Genomic DNA, 23,045 nt, shown 5'->3' on the forward strand with positions numbered 1-23,045 from the left:
TTTCACAGCAAACCTAGTATACAGGGCGTTGCAAAAACATTAAATTTGCATTTATAATAAACTTTTAGAAAATGTGATCAATTCATTTATGAAGATAAATTTAAATGTAGATTTTATCCGACCGACAAATCATTATTTTTAAAACAAACAAAGTTCTAAGCTAAGCTTTCACATGCAAAACTGTCAAACTATTTATTTTGAAAATGATAACATGCCGCAATTTGAAGAAAAAACATTCAAGTGCCAGCCAAAGAGAGCTTTCTCCCGCGGCTCGATATATATGGCCCGGTCTGCAGCGCCCAAGTCTTCAGTTTGTTTTAGTATTCAGCTGCTGCGGTACGCTGCGCTACAGCTCGGAAATCATTTAAAGCGCCGGTCGCATTTTCGTAATAAGGAAAGCAAAAGAGAAAGAAAAAGTAAAGTAGACTAAAAGTTGGCAGAAAATGCTGCTCCGCCGGAGGGAAAATTTAATGAAGCAAACGAGTTTCACAGTCAAGGTCGACGCGCACTCACAAAACCGTTATAAGCGCTGCACATTTACAGCTATGCAAAAATCGTGGGCATTCGTTGTTGTTGTTGCCTTCGCGGCCATCTTCGTGATTATGTCGTCGTCGACGGCAACTGCGGCGACTGTTACAAGCATCGGTAATTTCTCCCTCCCTCTCTCACTCTCGCTCTCTTTTGCCTAACATCCACAAATTTACTACCTGACTTTTGATTGGGTGCGTCTTGTTGCTGCTGCTGTTGTTGTTGTTGCTGCTGTCGTTGCCTCCTTTTTGTCTTTGGCATGCGCAAGCGCGCGCATTGGGTGTGAAAGTTGTTGATCTGTTTTTTGTTATATAATATCAACTGGAGGCCTGTCCATTGAACCCCAAATGACAGTTGCTGAAAATTTTCCTGACCCCACCATTTTAGGCAAAGCTTTGGCAACATATGTATGTACATATGAACATACATAAAAGAGCGCTTTAACTGTTACTTTCTAAATGCTGCAGCTGCCACTCTACCCACACACATACACACACGCACATCGAGATTCCTATACACGCAATCCACACAACATACACATCTCTGTACATGCATACATATCGTATCAAGAGATCGCATATTGCATATTACACACACACACACACACATCTATATCGAATCTAGAGATCGCATCTTGCATTTTACACACATGCGTCGCTTGCCCAATCGTTTGAGTTACGATCTGCTCCAGCTATGCCGCCAGGCCAACTGCATGAGTGTGTGTGTGTGTGTTGCAAACGCAATTGACTTGCTGCCACCAAAATTGTTGCGCCGCACAGGGGCGTAGCTTAATTTGCACTAAGAGACCCCCAATTGTCATAGGGCAGCTTCAGAAATTCAAAATGTTGCATAGGATTTATTTTTTCTAGAAGAATCTATAATAAAATAAACTAAAATAGAATAGATGATCATCATAGTCCATAGTCTAGTCTAGTCCGCCTTCGATATTAATCTGAAAAGGAAATTAAATCAAGAGATTTTCATTTTAGAAACTTTATGCACATATACATATATAGCAAACCAATACAAACATATTGCATATGTACAATTACAGTGAAAGCTCGCTTGAATGAATATTTATAAGTACTTTCAGTTCCGCTTGCAAGATGTACCGTAATTTATTTCTGTTAGATCTATATCATAAGTAAGTCAAATTTCCATATAATTTCACCTTTTGTTTTAAGCGCTAGGAAATCTTTCGATTTCAGAGTCAGACTACTCAATTGTCAGGCATAGAGTATAAAGAATATAACTTTTTCTACATATGATCTTTAGGGATCCATAACATGACATGAATCTCATTTTTAGGTTTTGTTGGACTTCAGTTGGAAAGCCTACAATCGTCACGAATGTAGTTTATATCACATATAAGCACATATTTCCCCTTAAACAAAGGAGCTGGCAATTAAAGACTCTATTGTAAACCCTCGTGCAGCTGCGTGATCTGCACGCTAGCCAAAATTATTGCAACAATGTGGCCAAAAGCTCCGTTCCGTACCGCCCCGCCCCACCACACATACACGTCGAAATGTGTGGACGTGCGCTTGGTTTTTGGGTCAGCGTATTAATTAGTTTTTTGGTGGTAATTAGATAATGCGCCTATCTCACACACGAACTGCTTTGCAGACAATGCCAACATCGAGGCGCGGACCGACACAGGCGGCAATCATACTCGACATAGACGATCCAGCTCAACGGCTGCCTGCATGCAAGATGCACGCTTCTATCGCAATCCCAATCGACCGGTGCACAAGATATGGACGAACAGCGAGTGTGCAAAGTATTTCCTGTGCCTCGATGGCGAGGTTTTCGAATTCAAGTGCTCCGAGGGACTGCTCTTCGATGTGGTGCGCCAAATCTGTGATTTCAAAGCGAATGTGGACAATTGTGATATAAGCGCGGAGACGCCAGTGCCCAAGCCGTTGCTTGAGATGGCTGACTGCGCGGACGAGTCGCAGCTGGGCTGTGCCGATGGCACTTGTCTGCCGCAGGATTACTTCTGTGATGGCTCTGTCGATTGCCCTGATGGCTCCGACGAGGGCTGGTGCGATGTTGATCATGATCCCAATGCAGCGGGCGCCTGTGATCAGCGCAAATGCCAGCTACCCCATTGCTTCTGCTCGAAGGATGGCACACAGATACCTGGGCAGCTTCAGGCACATACTGTACCGCAGATGATATTGCTGACTTTCGACGATGCCGTCAACCACGACAACTGGGAGCTGTTCTCTAAGGTGCTCTTCACGCCCAATCGTCGTAATCCAAATGGTTGCCCCATTCGTGGCACCTTCTTTGTCTCCCATCCGTATACGAATTATCAGTATGTGCAGAAGCTATGGAATGATGGACACGAGATTGCGGTGCATTCAGTGACGTAGGTTAGATAATCTTCTCCTAATGATTCCATTCAAATAGATTATTTCCAGGCATCGCGGGCCGGAGCTGTGGTGGTCAAAGAATGCCACCATTGAGGACTGGTTCGATGAGATGGTAGGCCAGGCGAACATCATCAACAAATTTGCGGGCGTTCGCATGGAGGAACTGCGTGGCATGCGTGTGCCTTTCCTGCGCGTTGGCTGGAATCGTCAGTTTCTTATGATGAAGGAGTTTGGTTTTGTCTACGATGCTTCCATGGTGGCACCGCACTCGAATCCACCTCTATGGCCATACACGCTGGACTTTAAAATGCCGCACAGCTGCTTGGGGGCCAATCAGAATTGTCCGACTCGCAGTTATTCCGGCATCTGGGAGCTGGTCATGAATCAGCTGGAGGCAGGTGCAGGCGAGTACACTTGCGGCATGGTCGACAGCTGCCCTCCACACCTGACTGGGGATGATGTGTACCGCATGTTGACTTATAACTTTAAGCGTCACTATTTGAGCAATCGTGCGCCGTATGGGCTTTACTTCCACTCCACCTGGTTCAAGAAGATTGACTATTTAAATGCCTTTCTGGTGAGATTCCTAGACAGCTCATTAGCTTCAATGTTTTCGTTAACGACATATCTTCTAGAAATTTTTGGATGACATGCACAAGCTGCCGGATGTGTACTTCGTTACCAATCAGCAGGCTATTCAATGGATGCGACAACCCACGCCCAACAATCATCTGCATCAGTTCGAGCCCTGGCGCTGTCAGCCCAAACAGCTGGAGTCGCACGAGTTGGTCTGCCAAACGCCTAATGTGTGCAAAGTTCGGAGTCGGGTGCTACAGGAGGATCGCTACTTTTATACGTGCATGGAATGCCCGGCACAGTATCCTTGGATTCGCAACGAATTTGGTCTAGAATAGCCAATTGTTTAGTTTTTAAGTTTGTATTTATAGTATGTTACACAAATTTCATTATTTTAAATATGTATACAAAACGTTTTTATCAACCAAAATGTGTACTTAGCCTAGACCAGACAGCATATTCTTTCTATCCATTTACTGCGTAATAAAGGGATTGGCTATGCTCTCGACTCCATCTTGTGGACAGATGAGCACCAGCGCCGTGCCTCGGCATACGACCAGGCCGAGACTTCGTGTGGAATCCTCTGTGAGTTTGTAGGGTTCGTCTGAATCTCTTAGGTACTCAACGGTATTGTCTAGCACCAGATTTAATAGCGCATCGTAACCTTTCAGTATCCCAGACGCCTCGCGGCCTCCCGCGAATTTCACACGTATTTGTTTCTCCAGGTATTTAGATAGATCCAAAATCGACTCCTTTCGGCGCTTTTCCTTCCCATCATTGTTGCCTCCTGTCTAAAAAGCACTTAGTTTTAATACACGCTCGGCATGTTTATTTCGACTTTACCTTTTTATCAGCCATTTCACCTAAGTCGTTTGCCGGTTTCGTGAAATTCTACACAATGTTTTTTCCTTATCGATATCGATAGGCGGTAATGTGAAAAAATCTTATTGATAGTTTTATATGTTTTGAATCGATAGATTTCAGTTAGTATTTATTTTAAACATTTAACGAAAACCATATACGTAATTAATATTTTTTTATTTATCAGCTTAGGAAATTAAATATTTATTGCAATGATCTTACAAACTATAAGAACAAATATTTTCATTTTTAACAGAAAATAATAGATATTTGACTAAACTGTCGTTTAAATAATTTTTGTATTTTTGCTGTAGTTTTAAAGGCTGAAAAAATGATTTCAGAATATATAAATTATTCACTAACGCTGTAACAATATTCAATATTTAATACTAAAAATCGGTTGAGATTGTCAACTATCGATGAAGAATAATAACAATGATGACATTGTTAGTTTTCCATCACTACGACACACTCCATTTTGTTTTCTTACGATACCGATACCGACACGACGCTTGAAATAGTGTTTCTTTTGTACAAAAACTTCGTAATTTATTAGTATTAAACCAAACGTCTTGTTATATTCAAGTGTTTAAAACAAAGTTGAAATAATGGGTCGTAAGAAGAAGAAGGCCTCCAAACCCTGGTGCTGGTATCCTTTTCAAACAAACCAAATGAAAATTTTTGCAGTTCTCGACTTGCCTTTACGTGTGCATTGGGAGCCTCGCTAAAAAATTTGTATCTACTCACGTACACACACATGCATACAAACATATTCATACATACTCATACATACCCACACTTATGCATTTATGTAATGGCGAGTGCTGTTGTTGATTTGCGGGAGTCGGCAAAGCAGACACAAATTCTTGAAAATTTTGTTCTTTCCTTAACCCATATAACTAACTAATTTAGGTATTGTAATCGCGAATTTGATGATGAGAAAATTCTGGTGCAGCATCAAAAGGCGAAACACTTCAAGTGTCATATATGCCACAAGAAGCTGTATACGGGGCCGGGCCTATCCATACATTGCATGCAGGTGCACAAGGAAACTGTGGATAAGGTGCCCAACTCGTTGCCAAACCGCTCCAACATCGAAATTGAAATCTTTGGCATGGATGGTATTCCTGCAGAGGATTTACGGGATCATGAGCGCCAGAAAAACGGTGGTAAATCCGATTCCGATGATGATGAGCCAGCTGCCAAGAAAAAAGTTGAATGTAAGCATAGTAAATTTAAAACTGCACTTGGAAATTAGAGTGAGAAGCCACATACTGAACTTTGCCCTCTTGCACTGTTGTGGCCAAATCCCATGATTTCAATATGTTCTCTTTGTTGGCTTAGGTCATGTAATTTCTACTCGGCTTATATTTATATTGGCTTTACTTGTAGATCCCATGTCTGTGCCGCCGCCTATGATGATGCCACCCAATATGATGCCACCGCATATGTTGGGCCAGTATGGGATGGGCATGATGCAGCACATGCCACCATTGCCTCCATATCCGATGCCAATGATGCCACACATGATGCCGCCGCGTCCCATATTTCCGGCGGCGATGGCAACAACCTCGGCGGCAGCTGCTGCAGCAGCCGTTCATCATCATCATCAGCAGCAACACCATCAACAGCAACAGCAGCAGCAACACGCCGCTGCCATGGCTCAGCAGAAACCCACGTTTCCAGCCTATAGGTTAGCTGAATACTAGTAGGAATTATTTGTATATATCTAAATGAATTGATTGCTTGCAGTAATGCCACCATAAGTGCTCCACCTACTACCAATAATGCTGGTTTAGGTGGCGGTGCGGCGTCAAACGCTGCACCCTCACTTGCACCGGATCCACACAATCAGGGACGACCACCAAGTGCGGCTAATGCAGCTGGCGGCGGCAGTCACGTTGTGGCCGCAGTTAGCACAAAGATAATGCATCCAGCGGAGGATGCCAGTCTAGAAGAGTTGCGCGCCCGTCAACCCAAGTATCAGGCGCGTGTGGCTGCCGCCTTAGCAGCAGTCGCTGCAGCGCCGAAAAATCACAGTCCCAGCCTCAATAACGGTGGCGGTGGCAGCGGAGGTGGAAATGGAAGCGTTGGCAGCGCTGCCTCATCAATGCCTTCGACACCGCCGCCGCCCTCGCTGTCCGGCATCTCGCCAACGGGCAGCGCGGCCGCTGCGAACGCAATCGCTGTGAGCACGGCCATCTCCAAGGCACAGGAAGTGAGTTCTTATCATAGTTATAGAAACCATAGTCAATATAAATGAGAGTAGACGAAGACGAAGACGCACAGACACTGACATGGACTTGTACAAAAGACAAACACGCAGACATGCACACACGTACGCCACTACATACAGAAACAGTTGCAACATAATTCTATATATATATTATATATAGTTCAGATAAAGATCTGCTAAGTTTTACTGAGACTGTGTCGTGTGAAACGCGTTGCGCATTTTTAAACAATTCCATTTTGATATCCATGCAATTATGCGTTGGGCAATATATAGTTTGATTTTACTTAAAATATCAATTGTTTTTGTCAATTTTTTTTGTAATAACTTTTGGTTCAATAATTATTTTTGCAATTTCGAAGAATGCGTGCACGACCACAGAAAACGGCCGACAAATGGAACACGGAAAGAGTTGAAACAAAAAGAAAATATATTACAAAGAAAAAGAAAAATTATTAAAGTACGAAAACCAATTCAGATTAACAATTTAGCATATAGTATGATATATGTCTGTACAATTTTTTAATTAAACATACAAATTAATGGCAACAAAAACTGAACGGCGGCTTTCAATTTTACATTCTTCACACAAAGTTAAATAGCGAAAAAAAAAGAAGAGAGAATCGAAATAAATACTCAATGAAAAGCAAAGCAGCGGCGAGCGCGCATTTCGAATTTGCAAAGATATTTACAACCGAACTGTGCGAATTTCTTGTTGTTTGTTGTTATTTTTTCGCTTGGTTTTTAAAAAAGAACAAAGAAAAACGTTCCTTATCAAATTTATTTACAGACCGCTGCGCTGGTGGCCGTGGCGCAGGCGCATGCACAGGCTGCCCAGGTGGCGCAGGTACAAGCTGCACAGGTGCAAGCTGCGCAGCAGCATATGCAGGCTCAAGTGCAGGCGGCACAAGTGGCGCATGCCGTTGCCGCACAACAGCAACAACAGGCACAGCAGCAGCAACAACAACAGGCCCAACAGCAGCATCAGGCACAGCAGCAGCAGCAACAGCAGCAGCAACAACAACAGCAACAGCAGCACCAGCAGGTGAAACAATTGGAGGAACTAAATCGCGCTGTAATGCTGCAACGTCTGCAGGCGGTACGGCAACCGGCCAACCATGGTGCAGCTGCAGCGGCGGCTGCGGCCGCTGCCGCTGGCCTGGGCATGGTAAGTGTTAAACTTGATGCAAGTGCTGCACACAGCGTTCGCTGCCAACAACGACATCTGTTTCAATCTGACTAAAATCCATGAATATATATATATATGCTGTACCTGAACAACTACTCTACTATATATATATTTGGTTAACTCGTTCTCCTTAGCTACTAAACCCAAACATTCAGAATGTATGGGAATATATACATTCTTCAGTCAGGCTAGCATAGCTATATTCCTTTACAAATATGTATATCCCAGTGTAGAGCTCATCTTCATCAAAGCTCATTTGCAATTCATTAAACTTGAAGCGCAGGTTCTAGTTAGAAGTCATTATAATCTGAGGATTGTTTACAAGCGGAAACTGATCTATAGTTGGTTAGAGAAATAAAAATAATCTTAACAAATTTAGTGCATAAATTTGCCGTGAATCAAACTTGTATAGATAAGTCATGTCCGATTATTATATTTGATATATAATATCATATCATAATCTTCAGCTTAGCTAAATTCTATTTTTTAAATCGTTGAAAAAATAAAAAGTAATAATACAACTTATTATAATTATAGATTAGTTTCCCAGCGTATACAATCAATTTTTAGGCTATTTGAGGGCTGTAAAAACCGTTCCTAACATCAACCCAAACGATATATTTTTATATATATATATAAATAACAGTTAGTTAGTTTTCTTTCTTCTACCTACACCCACACACTTCATAAACTTAGTCCAAGTTCAATTCTAGCACAGTGACCATCTATATATAAATTTTATATCAAAAGATTCTAATGTTGCAGTAACAAAATTAAAAGTTAACATTACAATTATTGCAGTGCAGTACAGTTGAGTGTTGATAAACATAATGCCAATTGCAGGGCCGACAAACAGTTCTATACTACAGTATGTATTTTTGTACACTTCACTTTTCATATTAAAAAAAAAAAAAAAAAAAAAAAAAAAAAAATTAGCCCAAATGCGAATTACGAAAGATAAGTAAATACCAAAATTTCCATTATAATATGATATGTATACAATACTCGTAATCGTACTCGTACATTACCGTACTTACTATGCAAGTATTACTCGTAGTAGTCTAAGCAAGTTCCTCAAAACAATTTATTATCCATCTTTTCCACCTCCAACAACAACATATGCATACTTACATACATTAACACCTACCCATCCATCCAATAAGAAAAACCCCAACTGTTTCCCATCGACCATGATATATTTATATATAGTGATAATGGTAATGCAAATGCAAAGTTCCATAGTACATATTGCCTTGCAAGCACATATTACGTCACGTTACGTTGCGTTAGCGCTGCGTTGACGTTAGCGTTACATACGTTACGTAAAATTTTAATATCCGCTATGTACATATATACATAAGTGTAATAACGGAAAGAGCTTAAACAATACGTAACGTAAACGTAACGACAACGTCACGTTGTCTAGTACAGCCTTGCAAGCTTTTATAATGTTACGTGAGCGTTAATGTGTACGTCACGTTGTCTCTTACTGCATTGCAAGCTTATCTCACCGTTACGTAAGCGTTAACGTCTGCATTATAACACGTACTGCCTTGCAAGCTTATGTTACCGTCACGTAAGCGCTAACGTAGACGTCACGTGTTAACGTAATGCAACTTTCAGAGCTTTGAACTATATATATACATATATATTTATCTGTATATATGGTGAAAATGGCACGTACGTATGCGTTAACGTAACTGCAACCTTACGTTACGTAACGTAATGTTCAGAGTTATGAACTATGCAAGCCATGTAAGTACATTTTGTATAATTAATTCTATTAAAATTACTTTGAACTTGTCGTAATGGTTGCTGCGTTGGTTGGTTAATTGATTGATTGATTGATTGATTGGTTGGTTGATTGATTAATTCATATCCACACAAAGAAATAAAAAAATAAATACACAGCATTGAATATATTATATATTTAAATGTATATGACTATTGATATATCTCGTACACACAACACAGTCACACATACACTCACACATACATATATATCCATAGCAAATCTATCTTATCTAAATGTCTTTTTATCTGTAAATTGTACTATCGTATTCCTATCGATATACTCATCCTTCATTTACTGTTAACATCCCCAAAAACGCAACAGATTTCACTCTGCTGCTCGTGCATCCAAAAATGTCTGTCTATCTCTCTACTTGCTATACATACCATACATTCTTTATGTGTATCATCCAAAAACTAACACATTTAGTTGTATTATCCGAAATACTTGGATACTCTAACTATATTAAACACATACATAGACACAAAACATATCGAGCTGGTACCATCTGCGCTTTATTTTCAATTGTTTTAATAAATTGTAATGTTCCTCTTGGTTTGGTGGCGCGTTTTTTTAAGACCAGCCCTTGTTTGCTCGCCTCTTCTATTGTCCTGTAATAGAGCTGAAAAACAATAGACATTTTCTAATCTTCAATTGTATATCTGTTTATCTGAAAAAAAAAAAAATCCGTTAAGGGTACTCTATATTAGTACCAGTAAATTTATATTTTGTTTACAATTTTATAAATATTAGTTTTCTACAATATTTATATTTTACATTAAATATTAAAATATTTTTATTTAAATTTAATTGATTTAAATATAAATTGTATGTATATATATTCCAATTTATCGATTTGTCAACTGTAAAACTCTATTTTATTTATTTATGTTTTAATTAGGGGCATTTCCCAGCATTTCCTGCTATGAAATTTGTATGACCTGTCGTTAGTTTTTCAGCTCTGCTCTCTATATACGCACTACTAACAGTATCACGTAGTTATATAAACACATGTCACGCCTCATATGGCGATCACGCCCACCATATCATAGCTAAGTATAAATCCATGAAAAAACTATACTTATAATAAAAGAAAACAAAAATCACTAAAGTATTGGAACTTGAACTCGACTTGCGTTGCCTGCCTGGTTAGTAAAAAATTACTATTTTTTTTGTAATTCAAAATAAGACATATGTAAGAATATTATTTTACTTTGTTTAAGTTGCTTTTTATCTATATATTAACACAAATCGTCGCGCGCATAGTTTTTTAAGAATTGTTATAAAAGTGTTCTTAAAGGTTGAGATCGTTAAGATCGGCCTGCCCCCCTACATATACCACCTACTCATCCGTCGTCAGTTCAGTTTACGAATTGTAAGTACGTTTCTTTTTTAAACAATTTAATTTTCTATCATAAGCAATTATCTTAATTTTTAATAATTTTTTTTTTAATTAAAAAAAAAAAAAAGATTGAAAAGAGGAAACTTGGTCTCTCTTTATTTGTCTTTCTCTCTCTCTCTCTATATATATATATAAAGAAATAAATATTTATATATATTTCATTGTAACATTGTAATGCGATGTAAAAGTTTCGACAACAACAAACAAACACTCACACACACAACAGTACATACAACTATTTTATTCATTTAAATATTAAGTTAAAACAAAAAAAAAAAAAAAAAAAAAAAACCAACGTAATATATTCTACTACCAAAAAGAAAACCAAACAATGAAGACATAATTAATAACAATTTAGCTAATTTTGTGTACAATGGCTTCGATATATATACACACAAACCAATACACACACACACACACAGACACAGAGACAAGCGACATCTGCCCCCATTGGAATGCAATTAAAACTATTTCAATTCTACCTCTCTTCCATGCTCTTCTATATATCTTTTCCATCTGGTCGACTCGATTCGCATAGATGCCTCTGCCTGGCGGCCTGCAGCTGATGCAGCCCATGCTGCGCCCTGGCACAGTGGCCATTGGACCCCATGGCCAATTGATAGGTGGCAATATGCTGCGTCCTGGTCCGATGCCTGGCATGCCAGGTGAGTACAACTTCATCGTTATCTGAGATAGATCCGTAGCTAATGTTGCATCAACTTTTGCAGGTCTGCTGCCAATGCAGGCAATCGGTTTGCCTGGCTTGCCCGCGGGTGCCATGCCGATGCCTGGCATGAGCGTAATGCTGCCTGGCCATCCGAATATGCTGCAGATGATGCAGCCACGCTTCAGATGATGCCTGCCCGCTGCGCCAGGACTCCTGCAGGCGCCAACACAGACGCATCCGCACAGTGTGCGAGCGTTTCCACGAGCAGCGGCATTGCCAGCGCTGCATCCAGCGCAGGCGCAGTCATCCCAGTTGGTGGGTTTGCCGTTACCCTTGTTATTTCACGATTGAAATGGGATGTGGCCAATCAACCTACTAACAGCAACAGCAACAGCAACGGCAACGGCAACGACAAAAGACTGCGACAACAACATCAACAACAACTAGTGCAAAAAGCAATCACAACAACTGCAAGCAAGTTTTCATACTCAAGCTACGCAATTCCACAAAGCTCTTTTTCTTAAATGTATAACAGTTTTGAGACACTCGATTCATACACACACACACACATACACACATGCATTCACTGGCCGCACACATACTAACAGCAATATGCGTAGCTTTATATTGTCTATACATATATATTCAGAGTATTTTCTAGTTGATGCATCTAACTTTGCTTTTCGTTCGATTTCCAAATTCTTTTAACATTTCTCCAACTAAATTCGAGTGTACTTGCAAAACACACACACATATGTATGTATACAACACCATATTAAATTTACTAACAATACTCTGTATATATGTGCTAAATTAATCGCAGCTCGCTTCTCATCTGGCGTTCTCAATCTATCTCTATCCCTTGCTCTTTGTGCTGGCACGCGGTTCTCTTTGCTATATTGTTTCTGTAGCGTCTAGTTTACTCTCTCTCACTATCTCTTTACATATATAGATATATATGATATAACACTCTACTTAGCCTTATAATTGTAACTGTATTTGTACAATACGAGCTAATTTCATAATACCTAACATACTTATATAATATTTAAAATAATATTTTTTGTTTACATTACATTAAATTTTTTATTTTTATTTTTTCATTACATTTTAGTGTTTAGGGGCAAAAAACAAGTTAAAATACGCCCCATTGTTAAACTCACTCATTCACACAAACTATCTCTCTCTCTTTCTTTCGTTTTTGTAATGTTTATGCTCAGATATAAACGATAGATAGAAACGAAGCAGTACGCTCCCCTCTCCCCCGGGTAAGAATCGGGCGATTTGTTTAAAATACATACATATACATATGTGCATATATTGTAATAGTGTGCGAATTTGTATTATCTGTGCGTAGCTTTTTAGTTAAGTGTCCAAATGTGCGATGCTCCCCAAACTGTTATACATACTGTTATACAATATGAATATGTGTAACCTCTTTTACCTGCATTTATGTACTTCTTATCCCCCATTTTCCCCGCCTTTCACCACAAAAACAAAAGCAAAAATGATATCAGTCGTCTTTCATCCACTCGTTATTCGTTACCCGTTACCCGTTACTCGTTACTTACAGCTGACAAACAAGTGTACTCGTAAGTTATGTACAAAATTTACTTTTGATTTCGATTTCCGCTTCAATTTCGGTCGGCAACACTGCGATCCCACAATTCAGGTATCTACATTAATTTTTTCTTTCTCAATTACATCATTTATATGTAACAATATTTCTTGGTTATGGATGGTATCGTACTAATATGCAAACAAAGCAAACAATCCTCTTTAAAATCTGTAGTTATAAAGTAATTCTCTCCAGAGCGTTTCCGCACATTGTTAGTAAGTACATTCATTTATAGTTCGTTTCAATATTTATCTAGCAATCCATAGTTAGTTTCTTTGTTAACGTAGCGCTCTTCCATTGGTTCACGGACTTCAAAAACTCTAGCTTCCTAGCAAACTAAAAACAAGTTTTTAACAATAATCAAGCTGAGGCTTTATCAATGGATCCTAATGTGGTCCATGTACAACTATTACTAAATCAAACGTTTGATACCTCCTAAGTTGGTCACAGAAACTATTTTCTTTTTGTATCTGTAGCTTGTAATTACAGGGTATATCTATATATATTTAATAATAGAGTTCTGGCATGATTTTCAGAATCGGTCTCAATCGGAATACTCGCCCAGTGTAGGCTAGTCAAATTTTGTTACCACTCATCCCTCAACCTACCCTCTAACAAATAGCCCGTATGTACACTAACTTGTATTTGTAAAACATATATTTATACACATACACACAACCATATATATGTTATGTGTAACGGTATCTACTTATATATACTATATATGTAGTATCAAACGTAAGACAAGTGAAAAATCCTCCAGAGTTCTGATGGTAATTTGTGCCGCGTAGTCTCTGGTTGGGTTTAGCGCAAAATTGATGTTGGACTCTCGGGTCTGGCATATTCGCCGCATTGCCTTTTTCAATGCCACGCCCACCGCCCAACACCCTATCTCTGTTGTCTCTAGGTGGGGCCGTTGGCATTTATGCGATGTTAGAACGGCGTGCTTCAGACGAGTGTACCTCAATGCGGGACAGACAGACATAAATCGATTTGGTGGCTCTCCAAATACACACAAACACACACTCACACGCACATACTACTTAACTGCTAGTTAAATATTTGACAACAACTATCGTATATATCAACTGTAAATATATTTCCTGAGCGCGTTTTATAATTGTTATTTATTTTCTTTTTCATCGTTGTCTTTTATTATTAGTAAATGTAGTTTGTTGATTTTTCATTAAGCGCCCGAGTATTCCTTTCCTATTTTGAGCTATTGGTGACGGTCATATTGCGTTCGTACATCTGAACTGATAGTCTTGCAGTATGTGAAGGAAATTTATTGATATATCGTGTTCCGTGTTAGTAATCAGAGATTTTCTTATATTGATGAAACTGAAACAACAATTTCTTATGATGTAGTATTTTCCTAAAATTCAAAAATTAGAAATAACTTAGCTTGCATAATCTAAGCTGCCATAGGGACAATCGATTGTAAAGGTTTACATATAAGGTATACATATGTATATAATTAGTGTAAAGCGAATTAATTCTCTCTCTCAGCAAAACATCTGCAATTCTATATGAAACTTCGGCTAGCCGTTGTTCACTCTTCATTTACTTTATCTCTTTGATCTATAACTGTTAACTCTTGCGATATACATATATAACTCTGTATCATATACAATAACTGTAAGTGTAAGCTGCACGCGTTGTTTGAAGTACAAAACAAAATATTAAAAACAATCGAACTCGTTTTCTCATAGGTATTTTTATATATACTATATAAATCTATATGTCAAGCCACCAAAATTGTCTGTCCTTAGCGCTGGGCGACACGCGAGTAGCTGAAAGAAGGCGCAGATATACACACCGTCTACTCTATATACCCTACTAAGTTTTTTGTTTAACATCTGTCTGCGCTGCTCAGTCGAAAACGTGTCACATCAATTTTGCTGAGCGAAAAGTTCCCTGCGTCCAAAACTTAAAGATGTCGTAAGATATCTCGAGTGTGTGTGTTTTTTGTAGCATGACCCTTTATCCTTACACACATACATAGACCCCCATGACGCAGGTGATGTGCTGTCCCGCCCTCTTTGTTGACTCTGCCCTCAACCCAGTTATCATCGGCACATCACAGTTGCCTAAAACTCAACTGTTGGACTTTTCGGTCCTTGTCTTGCTCTAGGCTCTAATACTTTTGAATAACTATATATAAACCCACACTCCACACATAAATACACATACATCAACATATAACTCACTCTATCATAGAAGCACGCATTACGGGAGGCGTTCACGATGACTACCACGCCCACTTTCATGCGAGGGCACAGAACAGACAGTTTTGTGTTTCGTTTTTATAGTGTTAATTGTGATTATTGAATAATGCTATTTTTTTGGATGCCCTCTCTCCTTCTCAAATTAAGTTTTAGTCGATAGCAAATTTCGATAACAATCGATTAATAATAAAAAATATATATAATGCTTTAATAGTCAATCGGTGCGGCGTTCAACAATCAAAGTCTAGTTAAAACCTTTGCCAAAGATGATTTTTGTTCGCCAATCTCAAGGTATCCTATACAAATATATATATATATATCTTCTATATAACAATTCTTGAATAATATGTTTCACAAGCTTTGAGCCGTTAATTTTATTTTTCTTTTGCATTGCATTTAACTAAAGTCTAAAAAATATGTTTGCATTGTTTTTGGCTCTTATTCTTTCTTCTTTGCCAATTACAATCGATAAACAATTAATTACACAAAATACTTAGCTAATGCAAATTAATACTTAGTGCAAATGCATAAAATCAAAACTATAAAAAATGCGTATGTTAAAAGTTTTTAATGTTGTAAATGAGTAAAAGAAAAAAAAAATCAATTTTAGTGTTTGTACAAGAAATGTTTCTACCAAAAAAAAAAAAAAAAAAAAAAAAAAAATGAAAAGTAATTTAAAATGAACATACACAACATACTCTAAGCATAACAACAAACAAACAACGTTATATAAGCAATAGTTTAAAACACTTTTAAACAAAAAGAAAAACAAAAAATATATATATTGCATACTGATATATTTCTAGTTTAATATTTTAATTGTTCTCTTCTTTTTAAATTTAAATTAATTTATTGAATTTTAATAAATAAAATATACTATAATATATATTAATATTTAAATGTGTGTTTTTATTTGGATTTATTTGTTTGGATCAATTTTTGTATATCCTGATTTCTTTACTACATTAAAGCATAAATAACTAGGTATATGGATTTGGGTATATGTTACAGAAGGAAATAAAACATATAGAAGGAAATAGAACACAGAAGTTGGTACCCATCCAAATCGATGTACATTTCAGTTTATCGATAAGTTTATGATAAAAATCGATAATTTGACACGGTTTTCAATGAAAACTTTGATATTAATGGTAAGTAGGCTGATAATGAAAATTATGGAAATTAGAAATTGGTATGTATAATAATGATGCAAATGCTGAAAAGCAAAAAGCATTTAGAGAGACACTATAACGTTATACGTTGTATATAATAATTATATAATCATCATCATTATAATTTTCAATGCAACCGAGCATAATTGTTTCTAGAATAGCTCAGCTAACCGCAATAACTCTCATTATGACAAGTCCAAGAATCAGAAAACCCCAAAAACCGACTTGACTCATGGGCAATTCCCGATGAATGGAAAGTTGCTTTGATAATTATATGATAGAGATATATCAGTAATTTATATAGGCCTATATGTGGGATTTATTTCAGGGGCTTGTCTGCCAAGAAAACGTAATCAGCTGAGCCATGTGGGCTGGCTAATTGAAATTGTTTGAGCTGTTAATTTGCTTGAGGTATTGAGGGAAGGCCTAAGTCTGCGTTGGGCTATACGTAATATTTTGATGGTCTGTCTGACTAATTCAAGTTCACTGGAATTCCAAAGACGAAGCGCACAGCCAGCTTCAATCACAGCTCCAGCATTAGTCGGCTTCAATTGTGGATGTTGTCTCGTTTGGCTTTCAGTTTCGCTGTGAGCTTCGTGGCTGTCGGTTGTGTTTCTGGTTGTGCGATAGACTTAAAGGTGTGTGTTTGTGTGTGTGCGTGCATAAATTACTGCATTAGTCCAAACAGCAAAACTAGTTAAATAACACTTGGCTTACTTTCGGCATCGGCAACATAAAATCGAAAAATAGCCAACTAAACAAAAGACTTAAGACACAAACTTGGCTGGCGAATGTGCGACAAAAGGGGCTTGCATAACTATGCCACGCCCCCCTGCTTAAGCCTTTACTTTCAATTGTCGCTGGTGCATGAACTAACAGCTAAAATTAGATAATGAACTAAATAATTAATTACCAACTATACCAGGCCAAAAATGCAGCTAAAACTTAATTATTTCTATAAATTAAGAAATATTACTTAAGTCTTTAAAAGACTTCGCCTGAGTGCAGAAATTTGCTCAAAAACTTCAAATTTTCTAAGCCTCTAAACGAGTATCTCAAGTGTTCCGTAGCCAAAAGTCCCAAAAAGCGAACAGGCCATAAAACAAAGCTCGCAAAAAAAAAAAAAAAAAAAAAAAACAATGAAAAAATTCTTGTAATAAATTATAGAAAAAAAAACAAGACAGCTCAACAGAACGCGCAGCTCATGAGAAACAAAAATAAATATTTCATTGCCCACAAGTACAGTCATATAGCTATAAAGCGACCATGACTCGAGCGCTGGACAGACAGACGACGCGGCGCTCATCACATCAACTATTGAGTGATTTTTTTGTATTTGTTTATGACACGAATTTAAGTTATCTAAGCTATATATCATTTGAGCGTATGAGAAGAGCTATAATACATTAGTTTTACCTGTGCGATCTATGTAGAACGATCACTTAAGCCTTTAAAACTGTCTAAACGCGGAGTCGCCTCAATATTTCTTTCTTGAGGATATAAAAAATCATCAAATTATAATTAAAATGTCATTTCTTGACTCTAAATGCTACAGGGAAGACAAAAAAAACTACAACTAAGCATGGAGTAGGTTCAAAATATAAGTACTTTGGCACTTGAGCTCTGATCTGCCTAAATTATTTCACATAAACGAGCTTGTTAAGTTTTTACTTAACTCATGTGAGGCAACAAGGGTACAGTAAATAATTGTTGGATTCAGATCTGGTTGGATCAGATCTTTAAGAGATTTGAACTTGAAACTCATCAGCAGAACTAATTATTTAGAAAGTAGCTTGTTTCCATCAGACAATTTGATAATCTAAGACATGACATTTTAAAAAAGCTGTTAAATCAGATGATTTTGAATATACTAAAAATATACAGATCTATCTTCATTGTATACGTGGCTAATATAAAACTAATAATAAATACCAAATTTTAATGCTATATTGATTTGATGTGTTTATATATGTATATGTTTATTTAAGTATTTGATTACTATATACATACATACATATGTGTAGAAATAAGATTTCAATTAAAATCTTCGACAGTCTGTAATATGTATTGGGTTCCAGTCAAAGACCGGGCAATTAACACAGCTTGATTTTACTCGCTTGCTAAGCAGCAGTTGATTTTATAATGATTCATAAACTAGTTACATGCATAAATATACAAAAGCGAGAGGTGTTCGAAAAGTTAACGATCTCAACTTAAATTCATAAACAAAAATTTTTGCAAAAATGTTACTTTGTTAATACTTTTAAAATAATAAGTGAATAAATGAAATGAATAAAATAAGATAGTAAGAGTAATAGTTTTATTTTAATTTTTCTTCATATAAATTTGTTTCTAATTTATTATTTAAAGCTTAATTATGTCTGTCAATTACTTCACTTTCACGCTTATATCCTCCATACAGGGTATGCCAAGAGACAAGCTATCAAACATGTTGCAATATGCCAAACTTAACTTGTGTCTAAGAGTCTCTGAAAATTGTTGGCCAAGCCAGAAAGACAACTTTCAAATTAACTATTCGCATAGTGGAGGCGCGGCTTTAGCAACGAATTCGAATTCGAATTCGGGCTCGACATCGAGTTCAATTTCAGTCTTTTTCGTTCTCTGTGGGGCTCCACTTAACTCGAGTCTTTGTCAAGAGCAATTCATCTCGAACTCGTTGGCTTTATTTATGGCTATGCGAAGGTCGGAAGTCTTTACATTGATTTGAATTAAACCATTATTGTAATATTTTTTGCAGCTTTCAATATGAACGCCGCCTGCATTGCTGTGGGCGTACTCTTGTGCGCGGGCGTGGCTGTGGCTAAAGATAATCTACGTGTGGCCTACGAGTGGCGGGAAATGGATTTCCAATACGATTCCCCCGATCAGAGGTGGTCGGCTATAGAGCGCGGGGCCTTCAAGCCGGCTAATGTAATCCCCTTCGGATTGGAGGTCTATCGCCAGCGATTGTTCGTAACGCTGCCCAGATGGCGAAACGGTGTGCCCGCCTCATTGGCCTACCTTGATCTTAATGGTAAGTACTGCCAGAGGAAAGACTTCGCTCCCCTCCACTACACCGACTTCTACTTACATCAAATTGCGGTTTTCTTTATGCGAGAGAATTGTTCTGCACTGAAATCCCAGCTAAAGCATTGTCTTTACGCGTGGGAGCTGGTCGACTGGTTGTCTAAATTTGCATAGTTGATTTGTTAGAGATGGGAGATGGTGGTAGTAGAACTATCTACATAATGTAAATGTTGTTGTTGCTTGCTATGAGAGCTAGAGATACGATATAAAAGTAAACTTAATAAGTTGTGCTTGTATGTTTTATATTTCAATGCAAACAAAACTATAATAACAGATATTATTAGTTATACAGATGATGATAATCGTGACTCGAATATGAATATGTATATATTTGTACTTAAATTCTCCCTATGCAAGTCTCAAACCCTCTCTATAGCTAGACACATTAAATTTGGAGTAAATTCGAGCTAGAGAAATAAACTAATACATTGAGCTTATAGCAAATCAGAACAATTCTATATCTTTCAAAGTCTAAGTGATATTAAATTCTAGTTTTACTGCTCAATCATTGCTTACCTCCCTTATAGATCTCTTATAGGTCTCTCTGACTTCGTTTTATATGAAAATTTCATTAATGAATATACGCTGGAGAGTTTTTGGCCATGAACTTGGCCTAGTTCAGTTTATTGTATCATTTGCATATCAAAATGGTGTTCGTGTCACGCTATCGTATCTATGCAATACTCGTTCTAGACAATTTAGTTTTCCTGCACTCGCATTTGTTGCCATTAATTGCCTGTTGAGAGTTCTGGGATATTCGCGCCGCTTACGTAATTAAAATGCTGTAAAACCACAACAAACAACGGCAGAAGCGATAGCAACAGAGAAAACAAAAATAAGAAAAGCAGAAACAAAAGCAAATAAACAACAACAACAGTATAATAAATTGAGTAAATAAACAAATGAAAACGAATATGGAAGACTACATAGATCGTAGCTGTATATATGAAATATACATGTATATGTATATATGATATATACATATATATGTATATGTGTGCATGACACATACATTGATAGGAAACATTTATTCTCTTGGAGCAACGTAAATTTGAAGAGTATGTGTATCTATCTATATCTATATCTACGTATATATATATTTATATTCTATAGATCAGACCGAATTGAAAAGGTAAATTCACATACCTCGATTCCGAATGTGAGAAAATATTTATTTGAATTTAAGAAATTTATAATGCGTAGCATTCGGCATCTTAGAGCAGATAAAGCAGATATACCCACCTATCTTTATACATACCTTTCTGTCTGTACCACCTATCTGTATAGTCTATTCTAGAGTTTCTATAGAAATGGTGGATCGGAAAAAAAGTTTGTTTATTGTAAATAAAAGCAGGAAATTCTATGTTCTCTTCACTGCTTGAAAGCTACATTTCTTATTTAATGAAAAATAAACGCATAATTCCTAATAACAAAATATCACATGAATTAGTTTTTTATAACCCATTCCTCAATCAATCTCAAGGTTTCTTCTCTTTGCATTTGATAAAAACCTAGCAATTTTGGCTTCCAGAATACCTTATTTAGTCTATCTTTAATTAAATTGAAGTTTCTGTTTGGCCTAAGCTGAAGTGCATATACGCCTTATATAGACCGTTATTTGCATATAGGGTATTTCAAGTTGTACAACAAATACGTTCCATATATAGAATTTGTATATAAACGCAGCGCAGCTGACAAACTTGTCCTATGAATCAGCATCTCAGACATTGAACCACACGGATCGCAATTAGCATTAATGCAAAATTAGTCAAAGCGATTTGTAGATCATTCAACTTGGCTGTAACGACTTATAAGCATAATTTGAAGAGCCAATGAATTTGAGAGCGGTCTCATACCTTTTCCATTTATAATAATTGAAATTAATATATATACATACATACATAATGATATTAGGTGAATACACCAATCTCTCCTTCCTTATATCTTTATTTCTCCCCACGCATATCTTTATTTCTTTATCTCCTTATAAGCATTCAAGTTCCACCCCCCCTTTAATTTGTATATATTAAATATTTGTATATTTTAAATACATCATTAAATGAGCATCTAAAATTCTAATTCACCTTCCCTTTCTGTCCTTTCAGATACCTCTAGTAAAATGCCTGCTCTGCGACCTTTTCCCAGCTGGGTGTCTCATAGCTTGAGCGATGCGGATCCGGAGCTCGTCTCACCTTTTAGAGTCAAGGCGGATCGTTGTGGGCGCCTTTGGGTGTTGGACTCTCGCATCGCGGGCGTGCTGGAGCAGACGAAGCTGTATGGTCCGGCGCAACTGTTGATCTACGATCTGCATAACGATGATCTGCTGCGTCGTCACATCCTGCCCATGAGTCAGACGAAGCAGAATTCCTTCTTTGCCAATTTGGCTATCGAGGATGCGGACTGTGATAATACCTATGCGTATGCTGCTGACCTGGGCAGTCCTGGTCTGGTGGTCTATTCGTGGCGGGACCAGGAATCGTGGCGAGTGCAGCACCATTTCTTCCATCCCGATCCGCTGGCGGGCAACTTTAGCATCAATGACATCGAGTTTCAATGGGACGATGGACTTTATGGACTAGCTCTGTCCAAGCCCCAGAGTGATGGTTACTCCACTCTGTACTTCCATCCACTTAGCTCCACCATGGAGTTCTCGGTGAAGACCTCTGTGCTAAGGAACAAAACGTTGGCCACCTCTGGTGCTATTTACAGGGACTTCAAGATCCTGGGCAATCGTGGCGTAGACGCGCAGGCAGGAGCTCAGTTCCTGGATGCAGAGACCGGTGTTCTGTTCTACACGCTGCCCAATCAGAACTCTCTGGGCTGCTGGCAAACCTCGAAGGGCTACAACGTACAGGACCGTGTCTATAGCAACAACAATAGTTTTGTCTTTCCCAGTGATGTCAAGGTCGATGATGAGCGACGCCTCTGGGTGCTGGTCAATCAAATGCAGAACTTTATCTACGATGAGCTCTATCCAGGCAGCATCAATTTCCGCATTTACATGGCGAATGTAAACGATGCTCTGGAGCATACAGCCTGCGAGGCGACCAAATCCCTGCCAGATCTCGTTGGCAAGCTGGGCGAGGTGCTGAGGACGAATATCAAGCTAAAGACAGCAACGGATGAGGGCTCAAAATCCGCTGCAGCTGCTCTGACACTGAGTCTAGGCGCCCTGCTGTTAACCCTCTCCTCGCTGCTCTAATGTGGAAAGGATTTTGTATATACACCACAGAAAATAATTCCATTTAAATGTAGCCCCCTAGTTTGTAGTTTTTGTGCATAAATATAAGAGATTTATTTAGAGAAAACTTGAC

At 38.0% G+C, this 23,045-nt stretch overlaps 4 protein-coding genes across 6 annotated transcripts; 3 read left to right on the forward strand and 1 right to left on the reverse strand.

Moving 5' to 3' along the window:
* Window positions 1-229: 229 nt before the first annotated feature.
* ChLD3 (Chitin and LDLR binding deacetylase 3) lies at window positions 230-3,990 on the forward strand. The gene is made up of 4 exons (XM_018002031.2): window positions 230-645; window positions 2,155-2,902; window positions 2,955-3,483; window positions 3,542-3,990. The coding sequence occupies exons 1-4, from the start codon at window positions 444-446 to the stop codon at window positions 3,818-3,820; spliced, it is 1,758 nt and encodes a 585-aa protein (XP_017857520.2). The 5' UTR covers window positions 230-443; the 3' UTR covers window positions 3,821-3,990.
* On the reverse strand, window positions 3,825-4,485 carry LSm7 (U6 snRNA-associated Sm-like protein LSm7). Its single transcript, XM_018002041.2, has 2 exons — window positions 4,326-4,485; window positions 3,825-4,273 (listed from the first exon to the last, which is right to left on the reverse strand). The coding sequence occupies exons 1-2, from the start codon at window positions 4,338-4,340 to the stop codon at window positions 3,956-3,958; spliced, it is 333 nt and encodes a 110-aa protein (XP_017857530.1). The 5' UTR covers window positions 4,341-4,485; the 3' UTR covers window positions 3,825-3,955.
* A 216-nt stretch (window positions 4,486-4,701) lies between these two features.
* On the forward strand, window positions 4,702-16,165 carry BuGZ (Bub3 interacting GLEBS and Zinc finger domain protein). Of its 2 annotated transcripts, XM_089465674.1 has the most exons (7): window positions 4,702-4,992; window positions 5,256-5,563; window positions 5,736-6,036; window positions 6,096-6,561; window positions 7,367-7,744; window positions 11,498-11,624; window positions 11,688-16,165. In XM_089465674.1, the coding sequence occupies exons 1-7, from the start codon at window positions 4,952-4,954 to the stop codon at window positions 11,813-11,815; spliced, it is 1,749 nt and encodes a 582-aa protein (XP_089321800.1). In that variant the 5' UTR covers window positions 4,702-4,951; the 3' UTR covers window positions 11,816-16,165. The 2 variants fall into 2 exon arrangements, with proteins under 2 accessions (XP_089321800.1, XP_017857519.1); XM_018002030.2 differs by lacking the exons at window positions 11,498-11,624; window positions 11,688-16,165 and adding an exon at window positions 8,567-8,697 and having other exon boundaries at window positions 4,708-4,992.
* A 241-nt stretch (window positions 16,166-16,406) lies between these two features.
* Window positions 16,407-23,044, forward strand: yellow-b (L-dopachrome tautomerase yellow-b). Of its 2 annotated transcripts, none has more exons than XM_018002032.2 (3): window positions 16,407-17,282; window positions 19,403-19,678; window positions 21,837-23,044. In XM_018002032.2, exons 2-3 carry the CDS (start codon window positions 19,411-19,413, stop codon window positions 22,931-22,933), a joined length of 1,365 nt encoding a protein of 454 aa, XP_017857521.1. In that variant the 5' UTR covers window positions 16,407-17,282; window positions 19,403-19,410; the 3' UTR covers window positions 22,934-23,044. The 2 variants fall into 2 exon arrangements, with proteins under 2 accessions (XP_017857521.1, XP_089321801.1); XM_089465675.1 differs by lacking the exon at window positions 16,407-17,282 and adding an exon at window positions 17,289-19,347.
* The last annotated feature ends 1 nt before the right edge of the window (window position 23,045 follows it).

Source organism: Drosophila arizonae, chromosome 3 (assembly GCF_054131065.1).
Source record: "Drosophila arizonae isolate 15081-1271.41 chromosome 3, UAZ_ARI_1.0, whole genome shotgun sequence".
NCBI classification, from domain to species: domain Eukaryota; kingdom Metazoa; phylum Arthropoda; class Insecta; order Diptera; family Drosophilidae; genus Drosophila; species Drosophila arizonae.

Coding starts and splice junctions, on each gene's coding strand:
- ChLD3 (XM_018002031.2), top strand. CDS start 444: ATGCTGCTCCGCCGGAGGGAAAATTTAATGAAGCAAACGAGTTTCACA. Junction 646..2,154: donor GGCGACTGTTACAAGCATCG/GTAATTTCTCCC, acceptor ACTGCTTTGCAG/ACAATGCCAACATCGAGGCG. Junction 2,903..2,954: donor ATTGCGGTGCATTCAGTGAC/GTAGGTTAGATA, acceptor GATTATTTCCAG/GCATCGCGGGCCGGAGCTGT.
- BuGZ (XM_089465674.1), top strand. CDS start 4,952: ATGGGTCGTAAGAAGAAGAAGGCCTCCAAACCCTGGTGCTG. Junction 5,564..5,735: donor TGCCAAGAAAAAAGTTGAAT/GTAAGCATAGTA, acceptor CTTTACTTGTAG/ATCCCATGTCTGTGCCGCCG. Junction 6,562..7,366: donor CCATCTCCAAGGCACAGGAA/GTGAGTTCTTAT, acceptor ATTTATTTACAG/ACCGCTGCGCTGGTGGCCGT.
- yellow-b (XM_018002032.2), top strand. CDS start 19,411: ATGAACGCCGCCTGCATTGCTGTGGGCGTACTCTTGTGCGCGGGCGTG. Junction 19,679..21,836: donor GGCCTACCTTGATCTTAATG/GTAAGTACTGCC, acceptor CTGTCCTTTCAG/ATACCTCTAGTAAAATGCCT.